Raw genomic sequence first — 21,884 nt, 5'->3', positions numbered from 1 at the left:
TGTAAGCACTATGCTTTCACTGTGTTCTGGACAATGTGGATCAAACAGTCTTCCTAGCAAGGTGGTTGATGCTCCAAGCATGTCAGTATTTAAGAGGCATTTGGACAGTGCCCTTAGAAACATGGTTTAACTTTTGGTCAGCACTGAGTTGGTCAAGCAGTTGGACTAGATGATCATTGTAGGTCCTTCCAACTGAAATTATAGTCTGGTCTGGTCTAGTCTGTGTGCTTTTATGACCTAGCATAGACTGAAAGTCAAAACCCTGGTTAAAAAGAACCAAAAGCTCTACATATAAGAAAAAGTAATTATGTGGAAATATATTTTCACAGCCTAATTTATTGTATATATGCTAGAGTAAAACTGGCAATTGTTACAGAATAACCTAATCACTTATTATTTTACAAATTAAGCAGAATAAACAGCATTCTATAATTTATGAGTGCTTCAGTTTGTTATCCGTATTGTTTATATTTAAACTACACAGTACATTTCTCTGTTGCAAACATTCTAGGTATACTTTATCTGATAGAAATAGGTAAGTTTAGACAAATATCTAGCTGGCTTTTCCAAATAGCTGACTTCATTTGTCTGTGAGTGATCTGCTGCTGTGCAGATAACTTTCCCCAGCATTTGCCAATGTAGAGGCATGCAGACCGTGTCATTCTGAGGGAGTTTTCCAATCTGAAGCAGATACAAACCACCTCGAGGTCAGGGGCAATTTAGCATGTTCAAGTCCCAAACTTACTGTGTTCAAATCCCAGATTTCCCTCTAATTTTGTGTTTCTATACATGCTCCTGCTCCTTCATTCTGATTTCTACAAATACCTTAAAGGGTCAGACACACTCCTTTCATAAGAGAGCCAACCCAAGGCTCAAGGATCACTTGCTTTTCTAGCACAAGATGTAGGCACTGGCTTCATCTCATGGATAATGAATGTAGCCATGCAAGGTATTCATGACTATGGTGTGCATGAGTCTGCACAAGGTAAGTCGCATTGTGTATTTCTCAGATCTTTGGTCAGAGCAAAAGTGAACAAATTGTTCCTTATACAGTCTCAAAGTCCGGATGAAATTCCCCAGAAAATGATAGAAATTGAGACCAACAGGGAGAGACCAGAGGTTCTCAAAGGAGCTGATCACTAGGCTATCTGTCAACAGTAAATACTTTTGTTCTCAAGAGAAATTGAGGTATTGATGTTAAACTGCAGGGAAATGAGTCTTGGTTTAGAGACTGCAACAGATACAACCTAGATTTGATATTGTGGGAAAATTAATTATATTGTTCCTACCACCAAACTACCTAACTAGACTCAGCCTTGTACTTCTTTAACTTTAAGCAAGTGTGTATTCTCATTACCAATTTGTAAATGACGTGAAAAAACATGCCATATAGTTCTTTAATGCTTTAGGAAAAAAAAAATAAAACACAGAGTTTTCAACAAAGCAGACTTTGGAATAAGATTGAGGATTTCTGCCTGAAGCTTTTGGCCTATGTCTCTGCCATCACTATTTTGCTGAATTTAAATTACTTGATAAACTGATGAATTTAAATTACTTTACAAGATCAATATAAACTGATTTGTGGAAACTGCTAAACGATAATTGGATTTAAAGTCATCTGATACATGGCTGTATTCTAATGTTACTGTGTTCTAAAGAAAGGTTTGATAGTGAACCTAATATGCAGTTCAACACCGTCACCTTCCATTTCTCTCCATTCACACACATGCATCCAGCTGTAGGTGGGAAAAACTGGGGTGCTTGTATGCATCAGGTTTTTTTTAATGTGGCATGTACATGAGTAAGTGTTCTGCAGCCATGACCTCCATCTAATTCAAATCCCTCAAGTGTGGTATTTCACTTCCCCATTGTTTCAACGTGGAAAAGCTCCTTGCTGCTATCAGAAAGTTCTCTTCTGAGGGTAAACTGGGCTTCGTTCATCAGAAAAGAGAATTAAGAACTTTGAAAACAAGGCAAAAATAATTAAAAAAGCAGGTGTTTATGGCTTGTCAGTAGGCTTTCTTCCTACCCAAACATAACTAGAGGTTTGACAGCTCTTCCCATATTTTCTGATTTGATCCGTCCTTCTTATTTATTTCGATAGCTTGCCTCCTGTGGTCTGAAGTGTTAGCCTTATATCTGTAGTCTTGTCCACGATGCCACACACTATATACTACCCATGCTGTTGTACAGATTTTGTAAGTAAAATCATTGTTTTACAAATAATAAGTTCTCTGCTGCATTTGACAAAAAAATAATGGTAATCACATTCCAGAGTACCTCTTATATGTTGGAATACCTCTTTAAGCTCTGTGTTGCAGAATTCTGCTCAAAATAGGTGTCCTTTTCCAGTGCAATTGGTCTACTTGTTTCTGATGTGTAGAAAAAGGGCTTCAAATAATGCATAGACTATTAGCAGAGGCAATAATACATCCATAGCTATGCACACATTTTGGATAAAGATATGTTAGGGTATAATCTGCTATAAGGAGGAAGTTCTTTACTGTAAGGGTGGTGAGGCACTGGAATGGGTTGCCCAGGGAAGTTGTGAATGCTCCATCCCTGGCGCTGTTCAAGGCCAGGTTGCACAGAGCCCTGGGTGACATGGTTTAGTGTGAGGTGTCCCTGCCCATGGCAGGGGGGTTGGAACTAGATGATCTTAATGTCCTTTCCAACCCTAACTATTCTGTGATTCTATGATTTATCAGGGTATTACCTCTCAAGTGCAAATTAAATAAAATAAAACTGAGACACATTGCTGGACATACACTTACTAATATTCTGTTTCTGTCTTTATTTTGGTTTACATTGGCAGATGTGTGGCAAAACACTGAAGCACTCAGTTCTGTCAAGAACTTCTTAAAAAAATATCAGAACATGAAGCCACGAAACCATGTCTTTCTAAATAAGTCACTTGCTACATTTCTTAGCTTCTCAGCATTTGGGTACATGATGGCATAGCCTTTGGTACCTGTTTCGAGATAGATACAAAAATTCCAATTCTTTTTATTTTGATCAATTTCTCTTTCATTTTTGGAAATGCGAGAGGATATATTTCTTACCTTTGGTGATAAGAGTTTCAAATCCAGTGTCAAGTTCATGTCTCACACTTTCCTAAAAGGTGCTTTTTTCAGTTCATTTGCCAAATGTTCCAGGTTCCTCCCCTGCAGCTCCTCCAGTTCCCTGTCCTCTCTGCAGCACTTGGGGGGCTGAGGGGAGGCAGAGGAGTTGGGAACTCCTTCACAGGAAGGAGCAAAGTTGAGCCTGGGATAAAGGGGAGGGGCTAAGGGAAAGGTAGTTTTCATTTTATGTTTGTTTCTCATCAACCTACTCTATTTATAATTGGCAAAACATTGAATACCTCTTCACCAAGTTGAGGCTGTTTTGTCCTTGACAGTAATTGGTGAGTGATCAGCTTGTCTTTACTCAATCCACAACCTTTTTCATTTTATTTTCTCCCCTATCCTGTTGAGGAGGGGGAGAGAGAGTGGCTGGATGGGGGGCTGGCAGTCACCCAAGGTGAGCCCACCACACTTACCGAGACAGTGCTTTGGCAAGCCATGCTGAGTAGTGCAGGTTTGCATAGGTATGTTCAATACATACTGCCAAGTAAAAAATGTAGGAACATATCATGGCACGGATTATGCATTCCTGTTTAGTGTGTTTAGAGCAAATCCACTTCACAATTTGAAATTACTTGAATCTTTTGTTAAATCTTTCAGTTTGCTGCACTTCCTTCTTAAGATTCAGACCTATTTTGTTAGGAAAGCATAGGATCTTTAATATATACCCCTTTTTTTAACAGAAGGTTAACCAAAATTTGGGCAAAATGAACAGATCCACAGTGGCCATCCTCTTCCACTGACTGCAGAGGGATTCGAAGGTCTGAAAAATGTGGAGTAAGCAGTATGGGCTGCCATCATATTTTAGTTTTAGGTGACACAATAGATGTCTAACTTCGCTTTGACACCTTGGCAGGCTTCTCTGAATGTGTCCACTGGAGAGCTGAGCTGAAGGTAAGGAAGATGTTCCAAGAGACAAAAAATGCTACAGCCCAGTTCTTGCAGAAAGAGAAGAAAGGAGGCTTTTCACTCCTTCTCCAAAGGCAAGTAAAAGGCATGAACAAGTGTAAAGGAAGAATTCAGCTGAAAACCCTTTCTGTAGGCTGTAAATGTGCTTTCTTTTTTCTCTACTCTTTTTCTTTGTGAAACAGAATTAACTGTTCACAGAGAGCTGCTGAGCTGAGCAGACTTTGGGTGTCTCAGTTGGCCCCTAAATCACTATGAGCCCTTTGTATTGGAAGAGAAAAACTTTGTGAGGCCAAATCCTGAGATTTTTGAAGCAGATGAGTCTTTCAGACTATTTTGGTCCCTGAAATGATATGAACACGTATGGATAAGTGAGCAGCTTGTACATCACAAAAGATCTTCAAAGAAAACTGGTTTGTCCTGGTTCAGGTAAGAGGGTGAGGAGGCACTGAAATGCTTAAGATACAGATACAGGAAGTAAACCCACTAATCTCGTAAAACGTTATTTGGAATGGGGAGGGGAATCACCTAGCCTAGCTAGATAGAGGGTTTCTTTCCCTCATTTTTTTTTTTTAGGTGGTTTTTGATTATTACTGTGAAAAGGGGACCATCTGCTTATCTGAAGAGTTGTTGATAGTATCTTATGCTAAATGAAATAATGCATTATGACTGTTACTGTAAGTGTGCATGATTTTATTGACTTACATACTTTTGTTGCAGATCATACAAAACTGCTCTCCTCGTCACAATTTTGGACCATGAATTGCGACCTGCCACAAGTATAAACATGTCGCGGAGATACACTGACATAGATAACTTGTTTTGCTTCCACAAATTTTTTATGTATTGTAAGTTGTAATGCTTTTTGTTTTAAGTGAATAACATGCCTGATAAAGGTTACAGAGCCCCATTTCTGCTTTCAGTGACACTGAATTTTTTTCTGGTTTACACCAGTGACCCTGGATAGATGTATAATAAACAGTTCTGCCTGTATCAGACAAGAAGGCATAACGTTAGCCCTGTAGGTCAAAGCTGTACTTGCAGGGCACACAGAAGTAAGGAGCAATAAGGTGTATTTTAACCACTAGAGAGTACAGATAAATCAGTCTAACTACACAGAGGTAGCTGATCTTTGGAAAGGGCTACTGCCAGTTTTATATAATTGCTTTTCAGAGGAGAACCACAGGGTGTTTTCACTGACCATAAATGAAACACCTTGGCATCCGCTGAAGCAGACTTGGGATTGGGAGAGCTGGCAGCCTCTCACAAGAAGCAGTTTTTGTTGAGCTGCCTTTGAAGAGTTTGAACTGGCAGTGCTGTATTCTGGCTGCAGGGTAACTTGGCTGAGAACATTAGGATTTCCCCTGACATTAAGCCATTAAAAAAAAAAATCGTTTCCTTCCCTCCCACCCCATTCAGAAGGAGAAGCTATTTTTACTGCCAGACTTGCTGTGTGTTAGTCCCTCATGAAAGGAGCAGCAGAATTAAAACTGTTTAAGGTTTTAGTAATTAAAGAACAGAAGACACAAATTAAAAGTGTATTAACTCATATTTAATAGGCTATTAGATTTTATTTTACTATCAGAACATGCAAAATTATAAAGGAAATCAGAGATAATTAAAAACTTACAAGATAGGAGAACTTGGGCCGGAGCACTAGGTTTGGTAGATGGAGTGGTAGAAGGAGGATAGGAGTCCCAGTCACATAAAAGTTATGGACTATGGCTCCCAGAATCCAAGAGCCTGGACAGCAGTCTTTTACAAAACTGTATTAAAAAAAAAAATCTCTATTTAAAGAAAAAAAAAAGGTTTGCAAACTGCTAGCATTTTTGTCACTTTCTTGGTCCTTCCTCTCGACTGTAGATTTCCTCCAAAAGATGTGCAGCAGTGACACTGATGTATTAGTGCCAAACACAGTGGAATAATTAGTTCAGTATCTGCAAGTTGTATTTTTGTTTATATATCCCTGAAAATTATTTTCCTTTTTTTTTTTGGTAACATACAATTTCCTTGGGTTTTTCTGGCGAGGCTACCACTGCTTTAATGGTGGGTCAGCTTTTTGTATATCTGCAGTTTGCATTTATCTTTGCTCAGTAGCACCTGCTTGGGTATGGGACAATCTACATTTAACAAGGTTGCTTTGAATTGGATGTCACTTCTTGAGCTTGAAACCACTTAAAACTCTATCTCACTTGAAAAAATATAAGTGCACTTTTTCATGTATCACCTGAGCTTTTAATTACAGTTTTGCATAAAATTGCTTTGAAATTAGATTATTTGGCAAGTCCATTTAAGGTTTGTCTTGCAGGTGATTGCAAATCATGTGATAATTTGTGCAAGTATTAGTCTAAGTAATAGCTTTAATTCCCTAGGCTATTGTTCCCAATGTTTGTCCCTTGGAGCTTGTCTTTGACTCTTGCAAGTTCTGTAAATGGAGTAAAACCTATGTATGACACTTGGTTGCTGTTGTAGCTCCACTCCTTGCTTAATGTTTTGGATGCCTCAGATGTTGCCTAGAGTCCTGAGGCTACAGTGGAGAAAAAGAGACAACGAGTCACACTTGAAAATAACATTTGTAAAGAAAACAGAGGAAATAATAAACAATTCCTGCATGATTTCCCCGTGTTGTAAACACCAGTGGTACTCCACCACGCTCTTTCCTAAAATCGTCTAATGTCTTTTTCCTGTTCTGAAGGAAAACTGGCCTGTTGTACCAAATGCTGGCTTTCTTTATCTTGAAGAACTTGCATTTTGCCTGACTAGGGAATACGTTAATCTTCCATGCACGCGTGCACACTCTCACGTACCAAAATACATTTTTCTTTGCAACAGAACTTTGATACTAAGTAAGCAACTGTTAACAGGCAGCAAACGGGAAGAGGCTGCTAAGTGCTTGGAAATACTGAAATGCTGGTGCTCCCTCTTGTGGCGCAAGTAGAAGAAGACAAACCAGTGAAGCAAGTCCTTAGTGTGTGATGTATTGACTTCGGGCAGCAGGAGCTCAGCTGAGGTTATTACAAGTTATAAGGAGAAGCTATTCTTACTTGAAGAAATCTTCACTTTCACCTGCTTAGATGATCAGCAAGAGCCAAACCCCTGTGTCGCCTTGTCGGAGAATAGCCATCCTCTCCTGTGCTGCTTGCAAAGACTGCTGAAATGAGGTGAAAAAAGAAGAGTGTCTGTGTTGGTCTTCTTTTTCTCTTCTAACACACAGCCATTTACTTAAAGTTTTACAAATCCACTTGTAAGGTTAAATCTGAATCAAGGGGACTTCATAATTTGTTAATGCATTGTTTTTCTAGATTAATATTTGGAGTAGTTTGATTATTAATCTGTTGATGGAAATGCTTGTGACTTGAAGAGGGTATTCACTTATATATTCCTAGAAAGCTAACAAAATTAATTTAACCACATTTATTTAAAAAAAAAAAAGTATTTTCCACCTGTCTGTCCCTCACATCTCACTCTGGCTTTGTTTCACAATTATTTGACTTCAGCTGTCCATTTGCTCATGAGTGTTAGAGAGGACTTAACTGTAAAGGGTGGTGGCAAATTGTGACCTTATAGCTGGAACGGAAAGCCACCAGGCTAATCACTATCTAAACCATACATTAAATAGAAGCAGTTTTAAATGCTTGTGTGGACTATTGCCACACTAATGACTTACAGGTCTGAGAAATTGTGTCAATTTAGGTAATACGTGACACATACCCCATTTACTATATATATATATATATATATATATATATATATATATATATGTATAAAAAACTTAGAGTGCTTGCTAAATATACCAAAACCAAGCATGGAAACTGTTAAAAGAAGTGGCAATTTTCAGGGTCCTGATTCTGGTTCCCAGATAAAGCTAGGTCTAAGCCCAAGATGTTTTATATCCAGAGAAGTGTTTTCTTCCTGTCACTGTATGCACAGCAGTAAGAACTAGTGAACAGACTACAGACACTATGCAAGACTAGAAGATACTCATCATCTCAGTGTATTCCACAACAGCCTATGACTGAAAGTGGAGCAGAGAGTCTCAGGTTTCCTGAGGCTTATTTCTGACACAGTGGCAGCATTTAAAAGATTATGGTGTAGCTAATTACTGATACATGGCATATTTAGTTCAAAGTGTGCCAGAGGACTGTGCTTTCAGTTTGATGTAAAATCATTTCAGTAGAAATGCTGGGATCAGAAAGAACCATTTTTACAGGGAAAAAAAAAAAAACCAACAAAAAAACAACAACAACAACAAAAAAAATCAAAACAACAAACCAAACCCAAAGAATGTGATTGATTTCTTCTATTGCGCATGTGAACTTAGAGGGCAGTATCCCACTGTTACCGATATGATGCTCACATTGTCCAGTCCTGTGTAGATGCAAAGGTTAATGATGCTCCAGTTTTGAAAACTGTAAGTAGCCATAACTAGACATTCTACAGAATTGCACCCAGCAAAATCAAACTGCCATGAAGTTCATGTGTGGCACTAATTGCGATTTAACTGCATGGTTATTACAAGAGCTTTTAATTAACCCAGTCATCATACTGTGGCATACAAATTGTGCATAATAACAGCATGCTGAGTATAATAACAATAGGTTTGTCTGAAATGTAAAAACCAGGAGTTTTATCATTTTCTGAGGTTTCTTTTTGTGCCCTCAAATATTGTGCAGTATTTAAAAACATTTGACCAAAAAAAAAAAAAACAAAACCAAACAATAAAACAGAAAACCCTCTAGTAATTTGCTGAGGCTTGTCTGTCTTTTAAAATTTTATAGCAGTCGTCTTCCTGAAATTCAGTGTGATCTGTAATTTTCTCCTGAATAATATTTCTGGTGATTTTTCAGTCTCATTTTTATCAAGGTATTTGGTTTTATACACTCTTTTAGGATTTTGTGTTCAAAGGCAAGAAAAATTGTGGAAACATTTGATGGGAATACCCTTTTAGTGAAGACAGGAAGAATACATTCTGATATATTGCTTCAAAAATGGTAATATTTTAGCTCATTAGTGTAGTGGGAGCATTCCCCTTCTCTCCAAGTTGTTATTCCAGTCTGTGTCTCTCAAGACTGTCTGTAATAGCACTGAATGAATTTTTATTTGGAAGGTTAATTTTGCAGCCAAAAGACTAAAAATTAAAAAACAATGTAGATAATGGGTATAGTTGTAGCCCTTCAGGAACCATGGGAAATACAACTAAGACACGTTACACTCACAACCTGTACTCATTCCTGTAGATGGAAAGAATGCATTAAAAAAACCTCCAACTCAAACGAAATCAAACCAACCAACCAAACAAAAACCCCAAAACCAAAACAAAACAACCAACCTCAGAAGTTATTATAGAAAGTATATTTATTTATTTTCTAGACTATTATCAGCCTGGTATTGTTAAATGAGATACTGACATTTTGGTTTTAAATTGTTTATCTCACAGACAGAGCAGGCACCTGATGGCAAGGTAAGAGCATACGACCTTTCCATGTGCACAAATTTATGGAAGAAACCAGGCTGCAATGAAGACTGGGGCAGTGGGGGAGTCAAGAGTACATTTGGCATGCATATAGAGTTAATGGCTTAAACATCTGACAGCTACTAGTGAACAGTTAAAAAAAGACAGATTGGTCTCAACTGGGTGATGTACCAAACACAAAATGAACAACCAACACCACACAAAACCAGTCTGTCAGTTAGTGATCACAGGGGTTTAAATGTCAAGAGATATGAAAAAGTTAACAGATAATGACATCGTCATTGCACATGCTGAAGTAGCTCATCCTGCAGAAACTGTGTCTGAAAAAGTAAATAACTTTGTTAAAGACTGGTGAGCTAACTTTCAGCCGTGAGGGCTGTGGTGTCATTAACAGAACTGAGTTCACGGCAGTATGATTACTGTCATGTACTTCTTTGTGGGAATGATAGAGCCGTACATGGTACTGTAGAAACACTTTTTATCATTTAACTAATGCTGGTTTTGGAATTTTCAAAAAATGGCTTTTGGATAAAAACCCAAGCCACTTCTTAAAAAGACTTTTCAGATAGTGACAGTATTTTTATGGTATTTATATTATAAAGTTTATTCAAGATTAATTTTTAAGAAAGATTTTAACTTTGAAACCAAGGTTTATTTTTAAATGTATCAGTGAATGCAAATTTCTTCCTATTGCAGAGTCATAGAATCTTAGAATACTTAGGGTTGGAAAGGACCTTAAGATCATCTAGTTCCAACCCCCTGCAATGGGCAGGGACACTTTGCACTAAACCATGTCACCCAAGGCTTTTTCCAGCCTGGCCTTGAACACTGCCAGGGATGGAGCATTCACAACTTCCTTGAGCAACCCATTCCAGCTGCCTCACCACCCTCACATTAAAGAAATTCTTTCTTATATTTAACAAAACTTCCCCTTTTTAAAGTTTGAACCCATTTTTAAAAGTTTTAAACTTTAAAAGTTTGTAAGTTTTAAACTTTCCCCTTAAGTTTGAACCCATTACCCCCTGTCCTGTCACTACAGTCCCTAATGAAGAGTCCCTCCCCAGCATCCTTATAGGCTCCCTTCAGATACTGGAAGGCTGCTATGAGGTCTCCACGCAGCCTTCTCTTCTCCAAGCAGAACAGCCCCAACTTTCTCAGCCTGTTTTCATACAGGAGATACTCCAGTCCCCTGATCATCCCTGTGACCCTTCTCTGGACTTGTTCCAACAGTTCCATGTCCTTTTTTATGTTGAGGACACCAGAACTGCACACAATACTCCAGATGAGGTCTCACGAGAACAGAGTAGAGGGGCAGGATCACCTCCTTCAACCTGCTGGTCATGCTCCTTTTGATGCAGCCCAGGATACGGTTGGCTTTCTGGGCTGCAAGCGCACTCTGCCAGCTCATGTTCATGTTCTCATCGACCAACACCCCCAGGTCTCTCTCTGCAGGGCTGCTCTGAGTCTCTTATCTGCCCAACTTGTAGCTGTGCCAATTTCTTTCAATGCATTTCTTGAGACCACTCAAAGAGGATAAACAGAGATAATGATCATTAGACAGTATTTTGAAGCAACTGTTTAATAGATATAAAATAAATATCATCCATATCCCAAGCCACTATGACTGCAAAAAAATATTTTCTTTATTTGTTAATTTTAGACAGAGTAAACTATAATGAGATATTATTGTAAATTCAAGAAATATAGATAGCAGTGGATTCTCCTGCCTTCCTAGTGTAGGTGAATGCAAATTTTTTTTTTTCAGTTTACTATAACCGGAGTCATTTTTTTTGACCCAAAGGACTGTTATTTGTCTGCTTAGGTCCTGTATTACCCAGTGAATCATTTCCACCATATTTCTCCTCTCCTCACAGGCTCCCACCATGCAGTCAGTCTCTGAGAGTGCTTGAACAGGTAAGGTGCCTCTTTCAGACATGCAAGGCACCTAAGACCTACAACAATCTACACATCTCTCGCTGTCTTTTAAACCCTTGTTTCCATTCTTGGTAAGATAAAGAGTTGTTGAAGAGCATATGGCAAGCCTGGAATTGAGGCAACCCAAACCATCAGTTGCTTTGTAATAAAAATTAGTCATAAGCATAATGCTCCCCATATCAGATCAGTGAGCATAAGAGAATATGAGCAGAGTGAGACAAGTACAAGGACAAGCATTTTTTGTTTCTGTTGTATGTACATTGTGTTGATGTAGAGTGGCTGATGGAATAGACTGCTGCAGAGACTGGGGAGGTGCAGCACTGAAGGAGAAAACTCCTCCACCCATGAGAATGAACGAAGCCTAGAAAGAGTGTAGAGACTTATGGGTGGGGAAGGGATGGAAGTCCAGTTAAGTTGATGGAGAGCATGAGCTCTGAAGAAGAGTTAATGGGGAAATGGTGGGAAAAGTGTGATGGAGCTTTGAAACTGAATTTGAGGGCAAGAACAAGTATAGTAACATGCTGTCCAAGGAGCCACTGCCTCTGATGGGAAACGGTGAGGTGGATACTAAAGTGTATCCAAGTAAAGACAAGTGGCGTCCCTCAGGGATCGGTGTTGGGACCGGTCTTGTTTAACATCTTTGTCACTGACATGGACAGTGGGATTGAGTGTGCCCTCAGCAAGTTTGCCAATGACACCAAGCTGTGTGGTTCAGTTGATATGCTGGAGGAAAGGAATGCCATCCAGAGGGACCTCGACACACTTGTGAGGTGGGCTGATGCCAACCTCATGAAGTTTAACCATGCCAAGTGCAAGGTCCTACACCTGGGTCAGAGCAATCCCAGGCACAGCTACAGGTTGGGCAGAGAAGAGATTCAAAGCAGCCCTGCAGAGAAGGATTTGGGAGTGTTGGTTGATGAGAAAATGAACATGAGCCGGCAGTGTGCGCTTGCAGCCCAGAAAGCCAACCGTATCCTGGGCTGCATCAAAAGGAGCATGACCAGCAGGTCAAAGGAGGTGATCCTGCCCCTCTACTCTGTTCTCGTGAGACCTCACCTGGAGTATTGTGTGCAGTTCTGGTGTCCTCAACATAAAAAGGACATGGAACTGTTGGAACAAGTCCAGAGAAGGGTCACAAGGATGATCAGGGGACTGGAGTATCTCCTGTATGAAAACAGGCTGAGAAAGTTGGGGCTGTTCTGCTTGGAGAAGAGAAGGCTGCGTGGAGACCTCATAGTAGCCTTCCAGTATCTGAAGGGGCCTATAGGGATGCTGGGGAGGGACTCTTCATTAGAAACTGTAGTTACAGGACAAGGGATAACGGGTTAAAACTTAAACAGGGGAAGTTTAGGTTGGATATAAGGAGGAAATTCTTTCCTGTTAGGGTGGTGAGGCACTGGAATAGGTTGCCCAGGGAGGTTGTGAATGCTCCATCCCTGGCAGTGTTCAAGACCAGGTTGGACGAGGCCTTGGGTGATATGATTTAGCGCAAGGTGTCCCTGCCCACGGTAGGGGGGTTGTAACTAGATGATCTTAAGGTCCTTTCCAACCCTAATGATTCCATGATTCTATGATTTTATGAAATCCCTTAACGGACACTAGTCATATGTCACAACATCATAGTATGCTAGAGATTGGAAGGGACCTCGAAAGATCATCTAGTCCAATCCCCCTGCCGGAGCAGGAACACCTAGATAATGTTAGACAGGAATGTGTCCAGGTGGGTTTTGAATGTCTCCAGGGAAGGAGACTCCACAACCTCCCTGGGCAGCCTGTTCCAGTGCTCTGTCACCCTCACTGAGAAGAAGTTTCTTCTCAAGTTTAAGTGGAACCTCTTGTGTTCCAGTTTGTACCCATTACCCCTTGTCCTATCATTGTTTGCCACTGAGTAGAGCCTGGCTCCATCCTCGTGACACTCCCCCTTTATATATTTATAGACACTTATAAGGTCACCCTTCAGTCTCCTCTAAACTATAGAGACCCAGCTCCCTCAGTCTTTCCTCATAAGGGAGATGCTCCACTCCCTTAATCATCTTTGTTGCCCTGCGCTGGACTCGCTCCAGCAGCTCCCTGTCCTTCTTGAACTGAGGGGCCCAGAACTGGACACAATATTCCAGATGGGGTCTCACCAGGGCAGAGTAGAGGGGAAGGAGGACCTCTCTCGACCTACTAACCACCCCCCTTCTAATACACCCCAGGATGCCATTGGCCTTCTTGGCCACAAGGGCACACTGTTGGCTCATGGTCATCCTGTCGTCCACTAGGACCCCCAGGTCCCTCTCCCCTACACTGCTCTCTAACAGGTCGTTCCCCAACCTATACTGGAACCTGGGGTTGTTCCTGCCCAGATGCAGGACTCTACACTTTCCCTTGTTATATTTCATCAAGTTATTCCCTGCCCAACTCTCCAGCCTGTCCAGGTCTCGCTGGATGGCAGCACAGCCTTCTGGTGTGTCAGCCACTCCTCCCAGCTTAGTGTCATCAGCAAACTTGCTGATAGTACACTCAATTCCCTCATCTAAATCATTGATGAATATATTAAATAATACTGGTCCCAGTACTGACCCTTGAGGCACTCCACTAGTTACAGGCCTCCAACTAGACTCAGCCCCATAGACTACAACTCTCTGGCTTCTCTCCTTCAGCCAGTTCACAGTCCACCTCACTACCTGATCATCCAGACCACACTTCCTCAATTTAGCTGTGTCCAGGGACAATTATCTTGTGGGTAAATTTATGCACCTCATTTGAAGGGGATTCAAATAATAGCTTGGATGCCTAAACTAAGATATGTGAATTGCAGACAAAAAGGAGTATTCACTTTGAACTTTACGCTTACTTGAAATTCATAAGTCGAATGCTTATTCATATGTAGTAATAATGATGATTCTTTCTTCTTTTGACTGGCCTAAGCAAGTACATTCAGTGAGTCTTCAGTTATCATCACTTATACCATGCAAGGAAGCTCATCAAATTAAATATGTTAATATTATTTAAAATTTTAAATGTATTTCTTAGTTAGCACTACTGCAGTTCTTAGTTGGAAAGATGGTTCTTAAGGCTTGCATTTTGCTCTTTAACATGTGTGATGGTGACTTGAAGAATGAGATTTATTTCCTTTCTCTATTCTTACATTCGGGGGTGTACAATGCAACAGGAAACAATAATCTTTGTTGTATACCATATGCACCCATTCCTCTTTCTCATTTTGACTGTGTTTCTGCTTCAAAAATTGGAACACTGTGTTAGAGACAACGGTGATCTCTCCCTGTTTTAAAAAAGAAAAGTTGACTATTGAAACCCAAGTTTTCATAAATCACATATAGTATTAGTTTTCAGTAGTGCTTGTGTGCTAGCTAACACAAAATATGTGTAGTTCAGTCAGCTTAATATCTTGTCAGATGTGATCCCCAGCATGAAGTATCTCTTATTTAATAAATATGTATAGCCCTAATTATTTTTATTCAGTGACTAGGGAAAATAATGAGCCACGAAGATGAATTGATAACTTCCATTGTACAAAATACTCAGTATCACATTTTGCTAAGAAGAAAATGGGAGTTCACTTGAACTTCTGCCTGTTGACATCTAGATCAGAAAGCCAGATGTATAAAATGCCTTGATATTTTCAACATCTATGGTCAAATCATTAAACTTACATCTTGGATCATTAAATTTACATCTTGCAACATTGTAATGCAAGTTTGCACCATGCTAACTGTTCACTATAAGCTCTGGGTAACTGTGGTGAACATGCCATAATAATTCATCAACCCTGAAAGAAATCACCAAGTTCAATGCATATTAAAAATGTGATTGGGGTGTATTACAGAGAAAATAGAAATTTGCCCCTTCAGAACACATTGTGTTATCTGAGGTTACTGTTACTATCTGCATAGCAATATGCTTTCTTTACAGGAAGAAAAAAGCACAATCAAAATATATGTGGTGACTTGATTATACACCTGGTATTCCTTCAAAAGAAGTAATTTTGTTTGGTTATTTTTCTACTATAAATGACTAATTATGGGTTTACTGAATATGGTGTTGAGAAATATGATAATTAGTGAAACTTGTTAGCTTAATGACTAGAGAACTTTATTTCTTATTTAAATGGACTTAAACTGAATCGATATATAATATTTTTTGTTTACATGTGTTATGTTCTTCCTCTTGTGTCATTTTTCCTTTTAGGTGAACAAAGTATGTGGTCCTCCTGTAAGGAAGCCTATGCAGTCTCCAGGTTGCTCCTTAGATCAAAATAGAGATAATCAAGGGTTGAAGATGTTCTCAAGAGACGGCGAAGAAACCCTCTCCAGCAGAAGAAAGTAAGATATTAGTTTTACAGCCAGAAAGAAAGAATAAAGTAAGCCATTAATTTTACAACAGAATAGACTATGTTCAATGCAACGGCATGAATTACTAGAGAATAAATAAAGAATGAAGCATTTCAGGAACATAATATGCCGTTACATTTTAGAAAGTGTAATTTTATGACTAGATTTTCTTTTCTGAAATAAAGGACATATGACGAGTCATTTGTTGTGGCTTGAAGCATTTATAAGACTGGATAACATTCGTAGAATGTGAACGTTAGCTTTATATTGATGTATATATTTTCAAAGTACATTTAACTTGCACATTGGCAGGCATGATTAAAGCTGTCAAAAAGTGATTGTGACTTTCATCAGAAGACTGTACAAATTGATCAGTCAAAAAAAAAAAGAAAAGAATGACTGTTCTTACATACCCTTCTACTATAAAAAATGAGACAAGTAAGTGTTTGGGGCTAAAACTTGAAATCCTTGATTTTTTTTCTCAGACTTTTCTCAGTATATGGCAAATTGAGATCACTGCAAAGACTTGGAGATTTTATTTGTATGTGGCTTACCATTAGAGAGTAAAATCTGCCAGACTACATTTAAGTGTTTAAGTTGCTGCGATATTCTATGGAGAGAAGGATTCAATTCAGCTGCCCACACAACTACAAGCATCCAGTGCCACCCAGTGCCACTTGAGGATACCCAGCGCTACTTGAGGATACCCAGCTGATATTCCACTGCCAAGAAGGTGGCCTGTAAATTGTATTGTATATTCCAGCTTTCTGCAGATATCCTGAATAGCTGAGGGCATCACAAAAGCCAGTCTATCTTTAGACAAATTAATCAAGTCTTTAATGACTGCAATAGTAATAGCACTGTAAAGAGTAATATTACAGGTGAGACTAAACGCCCTATTATGCCAACAAACTGCAAAGTTAAAATCAGAAATCTCATTTCTGTCAAAGTGTTTGCTAAAACACAAAGAGGTTTTCTTTGTCCCCTTTTTTCCTTTTATTTCACTTTGCAGTGCGGAAGGAAATCGAAGTGAGAGAATTGCGTAATTGCTCATTCCTGATGTCTGGAAAAAAAAAAAAAAAGCCTCTGAGCTTCAAAGGCAGACCATTCTTGTCAATGCAAGGTCCTTTGAGTTCCAAATAGTGGAGATAAAAATAAAAATAAAAACAAAACCCAAACCTATAGGTTGTAGAGCATTGTGAAATGAAAAGAGATGCAAACCAGAAGTTTGGTTTAGCCAGCACAGAAGTTCATCAGGCAATACGCATTTTACAGGCACATTTTCTCTGTGTTATGTAGCTAGAGAAGTTCTTGATATTTTATGGTTGCTAGCTTTCTTCAAATGTGTAACCATATTCTAAAATCTCACTTCATCCAGGACCGTGTTTCAAAATAAGTGTTGTCTGAGTTGACCTCAGGGATATTCCTAAGAAGACCTGAAGGGTCATGAAGGGCAATAAGCAGCACAATGCATACTATTTTGCCATGATTTTCACCTGCCTGAGATGCTGGAAACACTTCATGGCATGCAGCAGGAGCTACACCAAAAAGGGGGAGAGGGGAAAATTTTGAGATCCACTGACACAGATTTCAGTTTAACAACTTCATAGTTGATACCATCTTCATTTGCTGCCTCCAGGATCACCTCCTTTGTTATTAGTCACAATTGCTTTATATTTCATTTTGTATTCCCATGGCAACTGTAACAATTCCTCACATGGAAGAGTGACTACAGCAAATGTTTGCAGCGTACTTTTAAGGAGGTGTTGTAACACCACTTTATTTACCTTTCATATACTTCTGGCAGCAGGTTGCTCTCAGCATCTTTCACAGGCTTTAGCAGAAAAGAACAGGGTTCTCCCAAACCATGTAGACTTGATCAATGACAGTTATCTGAGGGGAAATGAATGGAAATTCCATTAGATGTGTGAGTTCCCTGATTTTCTAATATTTTCAGATACAACCCTGGATGAAAATTTCCATTTTAAAGAACATGTCAGATTGCCTCTGCCTGAACTTCTAAATTATTTTTGCCATCACACCTAAGCTGGTATTTTCTAGTGCTATGTGGTATAAGAAGGAGAGGAAAATTCTCTGTGCTTTTGACACCAAAAATTGTCAGATGAATTTAAAAAAATCTGAGGAGAAACTTCCATAGTAACAAACTTAAAAGTATATAAAGCTTTTTCCTCCAGAACTTAACATTGCATACAACTTTTAGTACAGAGAATAAAATTGTAAAAAAAAATTAACATTTCCAAATAAACCGATAAGAAATATCTGCAGCTTCCAGCTTGCGCTGACTGTAATTGCACATTTGTGCTCAGCTGCCTATAATTATGTGCTATCTGGTCTAGAAGATGATGATGTGAAAATTGACATTCATACCATCTGCCCTTCTAACTACTTTGGTCAGACATCAAGGGAGAATGAAATCAGTTATTGCTTCTGTATTAACTTTAGCTTTGCCTCAGGATATATTTACTAATAAACTGAATGACCTTTCCATTAGAATGCAGTTTGTCACAAGATATTATGGCAGCTCTATTTATTTTAGTTTCTGTGTTGTACATGGATGTACAGAAGAAGAAATTCCAGCTTTTTACTATGAGAGGACTCTCAAAACACAAGTTTCCAGCCAGAATGCAAACCCAAAGCATAGATAAAATCAAAATCAATCCCATTCAATGGGAAATGGAGAAAAATTGCAAAAATGCTGTACACAGTGGATCCAATTTTGGGGATGGAGAGACACAAGATATGACTATTCATGTTTGGGAGAGTGTGCATGAATCATACGTTCATATTTTAAATATATTGCGTATAGGCAATTATATGATGCATAGTCAAATTTGACCCTACCTGAGATTTTCCAAACTGCAGTTTTAGATGGAGTGTGGTACTTGTATCACATTTAATATATATAGTAAATCTAAATCACTTTGGTTTGTGTAAAATATTTGCCCTACAATTATAAGAAAGAATTTGTGGCTTTTTAAATGACAGACTGTATATAAGCACTCATGTATATAATGATTCGTGTTTTATCTGTTTTAATTTAGAGTAAACAATAATTAATAATTTCATTCCTTATGCCATTTTAGGCCTGTGTTGTCTAAGTACAGGGAAATGTATAGAGTATTTCTGGCATTTTTTCACTGTGGCAGACACCATAAAAGAAGTTAACACAGAGTGAAGCTTGCTGTGTTACAGAGCAGTGAGTACAGCATTTGCTTTTGCCTTTCTTTGTGCCTGCAGGTCATAGATAACTCAGTATAGTGTGATGTTCTAAACCAGAATGAATAAATATTTTAATTATTCACAGGAGGAATGGGTCTCCCAGGAAGAGATTTTTAATACATAAGCAAACATTTTATAAACATAAATATCGCAATCCAGTTAAAAACATACTAACTAAAAAGTCATTTATTTGTATTAAGTACAAATACTTATCATTAGCTCTGGGCATCTTGACAATTATTTAAAATAGCAATATGTAATTTATAACCTACCAACAGCACATGATAAAACTGATGTAATTTTTCAGACAGTTATTTAAATATTCACTAAATATTTAACACCTACGTCTTAAACCCATCTTACCTAAATCTTTTCTTGCTCCATCACTAACAAATACTCTTTGTAGTATTTGTAATGCTGTATAGCGGACTAGTTAGTGGCATTAATGAAAAACAGATTACGTATTCAATTTAATTATTATTATTTTAAATTGCTATGCTTTTTCAGGTTGGAGGGAAATAATTCCTGTTCCAGAGCATGAGTGAAGTTAGTTTTTTTTTCATTTTCACTTATGAGAGTATCAACCTTGTAAAGCTACTGAAGTGATCTGAGAGAATCCAATTAATCTAACAAGAAACTGACAAATTGATTTAAGAAAAAAAGATCATTGGAACCAATGGAGAGTAGTAAAATAAGCACATTCTTTATCTTCTTCTGTAGAAATGCACAACAGCTTGATGTTATTGACTGTCGATTATTTCCTGTGTTCCCCTGTGCAGGGAATTTACCAGCCAGCTCCGGCTCTACAGAGCCTTTTACGGTGGCCTGACTGATCAGCTCTGCAGTAATGAGTTGGCAGCTGCCGATGGACTCCCGTGTTGGAACAGAGAAGATGTTGTAAGAAGGTATCTTTCTGACTCGCTTTTGTCTTTTCTTTTGTATTTTGTGTTTGTTTCTCTGGAGTAGCTTCCAACTCAAGTCAAGTGCATTGTTTCCCTAGGTATCGAGGTGTCAAGGATAGTTAGGAAAACAAATTGGCATGGATTTCCTTCTCTCAAGCTTCAACTTTGAACAGAAAAAAAAAAAAATCACTGTTTCAACAACAACAAAAAAAATCTACTGTTTTTCAGATATTCTTCTGTCAAATTTACAGCACTTACACATATACTAGAAAAGAAGCTTGGATTGACATTTACAAAATACAGTTGGAGAAAAAAGAGCATGGATTTTTGTTTGAGCTTGATCTATATAAAATGTTCCTTTTGATACAGGTTGTGTGATAACAGACAAAAGCTATTTGCTTAAAACTTTCTCTACTCTAAAGAATGAAGCAACCTCTTAATATATATGGTTTCCCAAAAGAGAGTTAAAAGTTAAAACACAAAACATCTTAAAGGTGAAACACATGTATTGTTTTATGTATGCAGCAGCAGCTTGGGAGAAAACATTCAGCAGCAATGGCAAAGAAAAGATAATAATCAACTGCTATGCTCCTGGATGTGTATTTCTGGAATCAATATATTTCACAGGTTACAAAACACTAACATCTGAGGATGTCAGGAGGGTTTTCAGAGAGCTGATCTCTGTTTTTCCTTTATTGCTCTCATTACCAAAACAAGTATTTCTCTGAGCAGGAAGACCTTGTGGTGACAGAGACCAAAATATTAAAAAGTTCACTGCAATTATGTTTTTATAAAGATCATGATGTTAATACAGCATTTATTAGTAGGTTGTATCAAAGGTTATATTAAAGAAGATGGCTAAAGGTTGTGAGGCGAGTTAATGAAGTAGGAGATTGCTGATACTAAGTAGAAGGAATAGTGACAGCCTGTATCTTTAGGTATCTCTAAAAAGATTATGTAGGAGCTGCAATTTATTGATTAACAATACCTAAGGAAACTTAATGGATACTCTCAGTGAACAGCTACAGGTCTGCTTTTCTTTATCTTCTTGGATAGACCAATACTTTGGCAGCACCAAGGCCGAATGAGTAGTTGACTCCTTTGATTGCCTCATTGGAAAACTGTCCTAAATTTTCAACAGTCTTCTCAAGGTGACATGTTAATTCTTGAGATATCTATATCTGAGATTTAAGCTCAGTTTTACCTTCTGGCTTTTGCTTTGCTGACATTCCCCAAATGAGTTATACTACTCATACCAAATGTTTCAGTAACAGTTTGAAATAAACCCTAATTTCAGATTTTCTAAGGTGCTGTTTCTGAATGGTACTATTTTAGTTATGTTATTATACTATTACTGTCTTACTTATTATATAATACTTACTATTATAAAACTATACTGTTTGGTTTTGATTGATTAGACTTTAATGTCCTTATACAGAAATGGAACATTCTACTAAATTCTAGACCATAGTGTATTTTTAGAAGTAATAAAATATTTAAATAATGCACTTTATTTTTGGATCAACCTAAAGGAATAATTGGTGACAAAAGCACTGTATCTTATAAGAAAGACCACTTTTTTAGCTTATAAATTTCCTTACCAAAATAATTTGGTTTCATATGCATATTGATGTTTATAGTTTTTATATTTTGTCTCAGTATATCCTAGTGTTAACTTCCTGAAAGAACTGAAATGTAGATAATATTTAGAAGTACAGAGTGCTGATTAAAACCAGAAGAACAGGACAGAGTTCCTCTAGGTTTTCAACTGTATATGAGATTTGTAGATTAGTTCCTACAGCCCAATACCTCTACTTGTACACTAAAGATGTTGTGGTGCATGTTCTCTTGCTCCAGTATCTATATGAAGATGTTCACATATGTCCTCTTCTTCCCCTTCATTTTGCCTTGTTACTCAGTCAAAATGTCCCTTGTTCAATTTATTTGTTTATATTTGTTCTTTCATAAC

The 21,884-nt window shown here is 38.2% G+C and overlaps 1 protein-coding gene and 1 long non-coding RNA gene across 2 annotated transcripts in view; both read left to right on the top strand.

Moving 5' to 3' along the window:
• GPC5 (glypican 5) overlaps positions 1-16,459 on the top strand; it is a 100,472-nt gene extending 84,013 nt beyond the window's left edge. Inside the window, 2 exon segments of the mRNA XM_061445202.1 lie at positions 15,631-15,764; positions 16,259-16,459. Coding sequence (XP_061301186.1) covers positions 15,631-15,764; positions 16,259-16,340 — 216 coding nt within the window. The 3' untranslated portion in view covers positions 16,341-16,459.
• A 3,061-nt stretch (positions 16,460-19,520) lies between these two features.
• LOC133265050 (uncharacterized) overlaps positions 19,521-21,884 on the top strand; it is a 253,087-nt gene continuing 250,723 nt past the window's right edge. The window contains exon 1 of the long non-coding RNA XR_009741856.1: positions 19,521-19,918. This is a non-coding gene — a long non-coding RNA (uncharacterized LOC133265050). The remainder of the gene's footprint in view (positions 19,919-21,884) is intronic.

This window comes from Pezoporus flaviventris, unplaced genomic scaffold (assembly GCF_033815535.1).
Source record: "Pezoporus flaviventris isolate CSIRO_AGI_PZ_B2104156 unplaced genomic scaffold, CSIRO_AGI_Pfla_v1 ptg000003l, whole genome shotgun sequence".
Lineage (NCBI taxonomy): Eukaryota > Metazoa > Chordata > Aves > Psittaciformes > Psittacidae > Pezoporus > Pezoporus flaviventris.
Note: the sequence above shows the minus strand (reverse complement) of the source record. Positions and strands in the feature narration are given on the sequence as shown.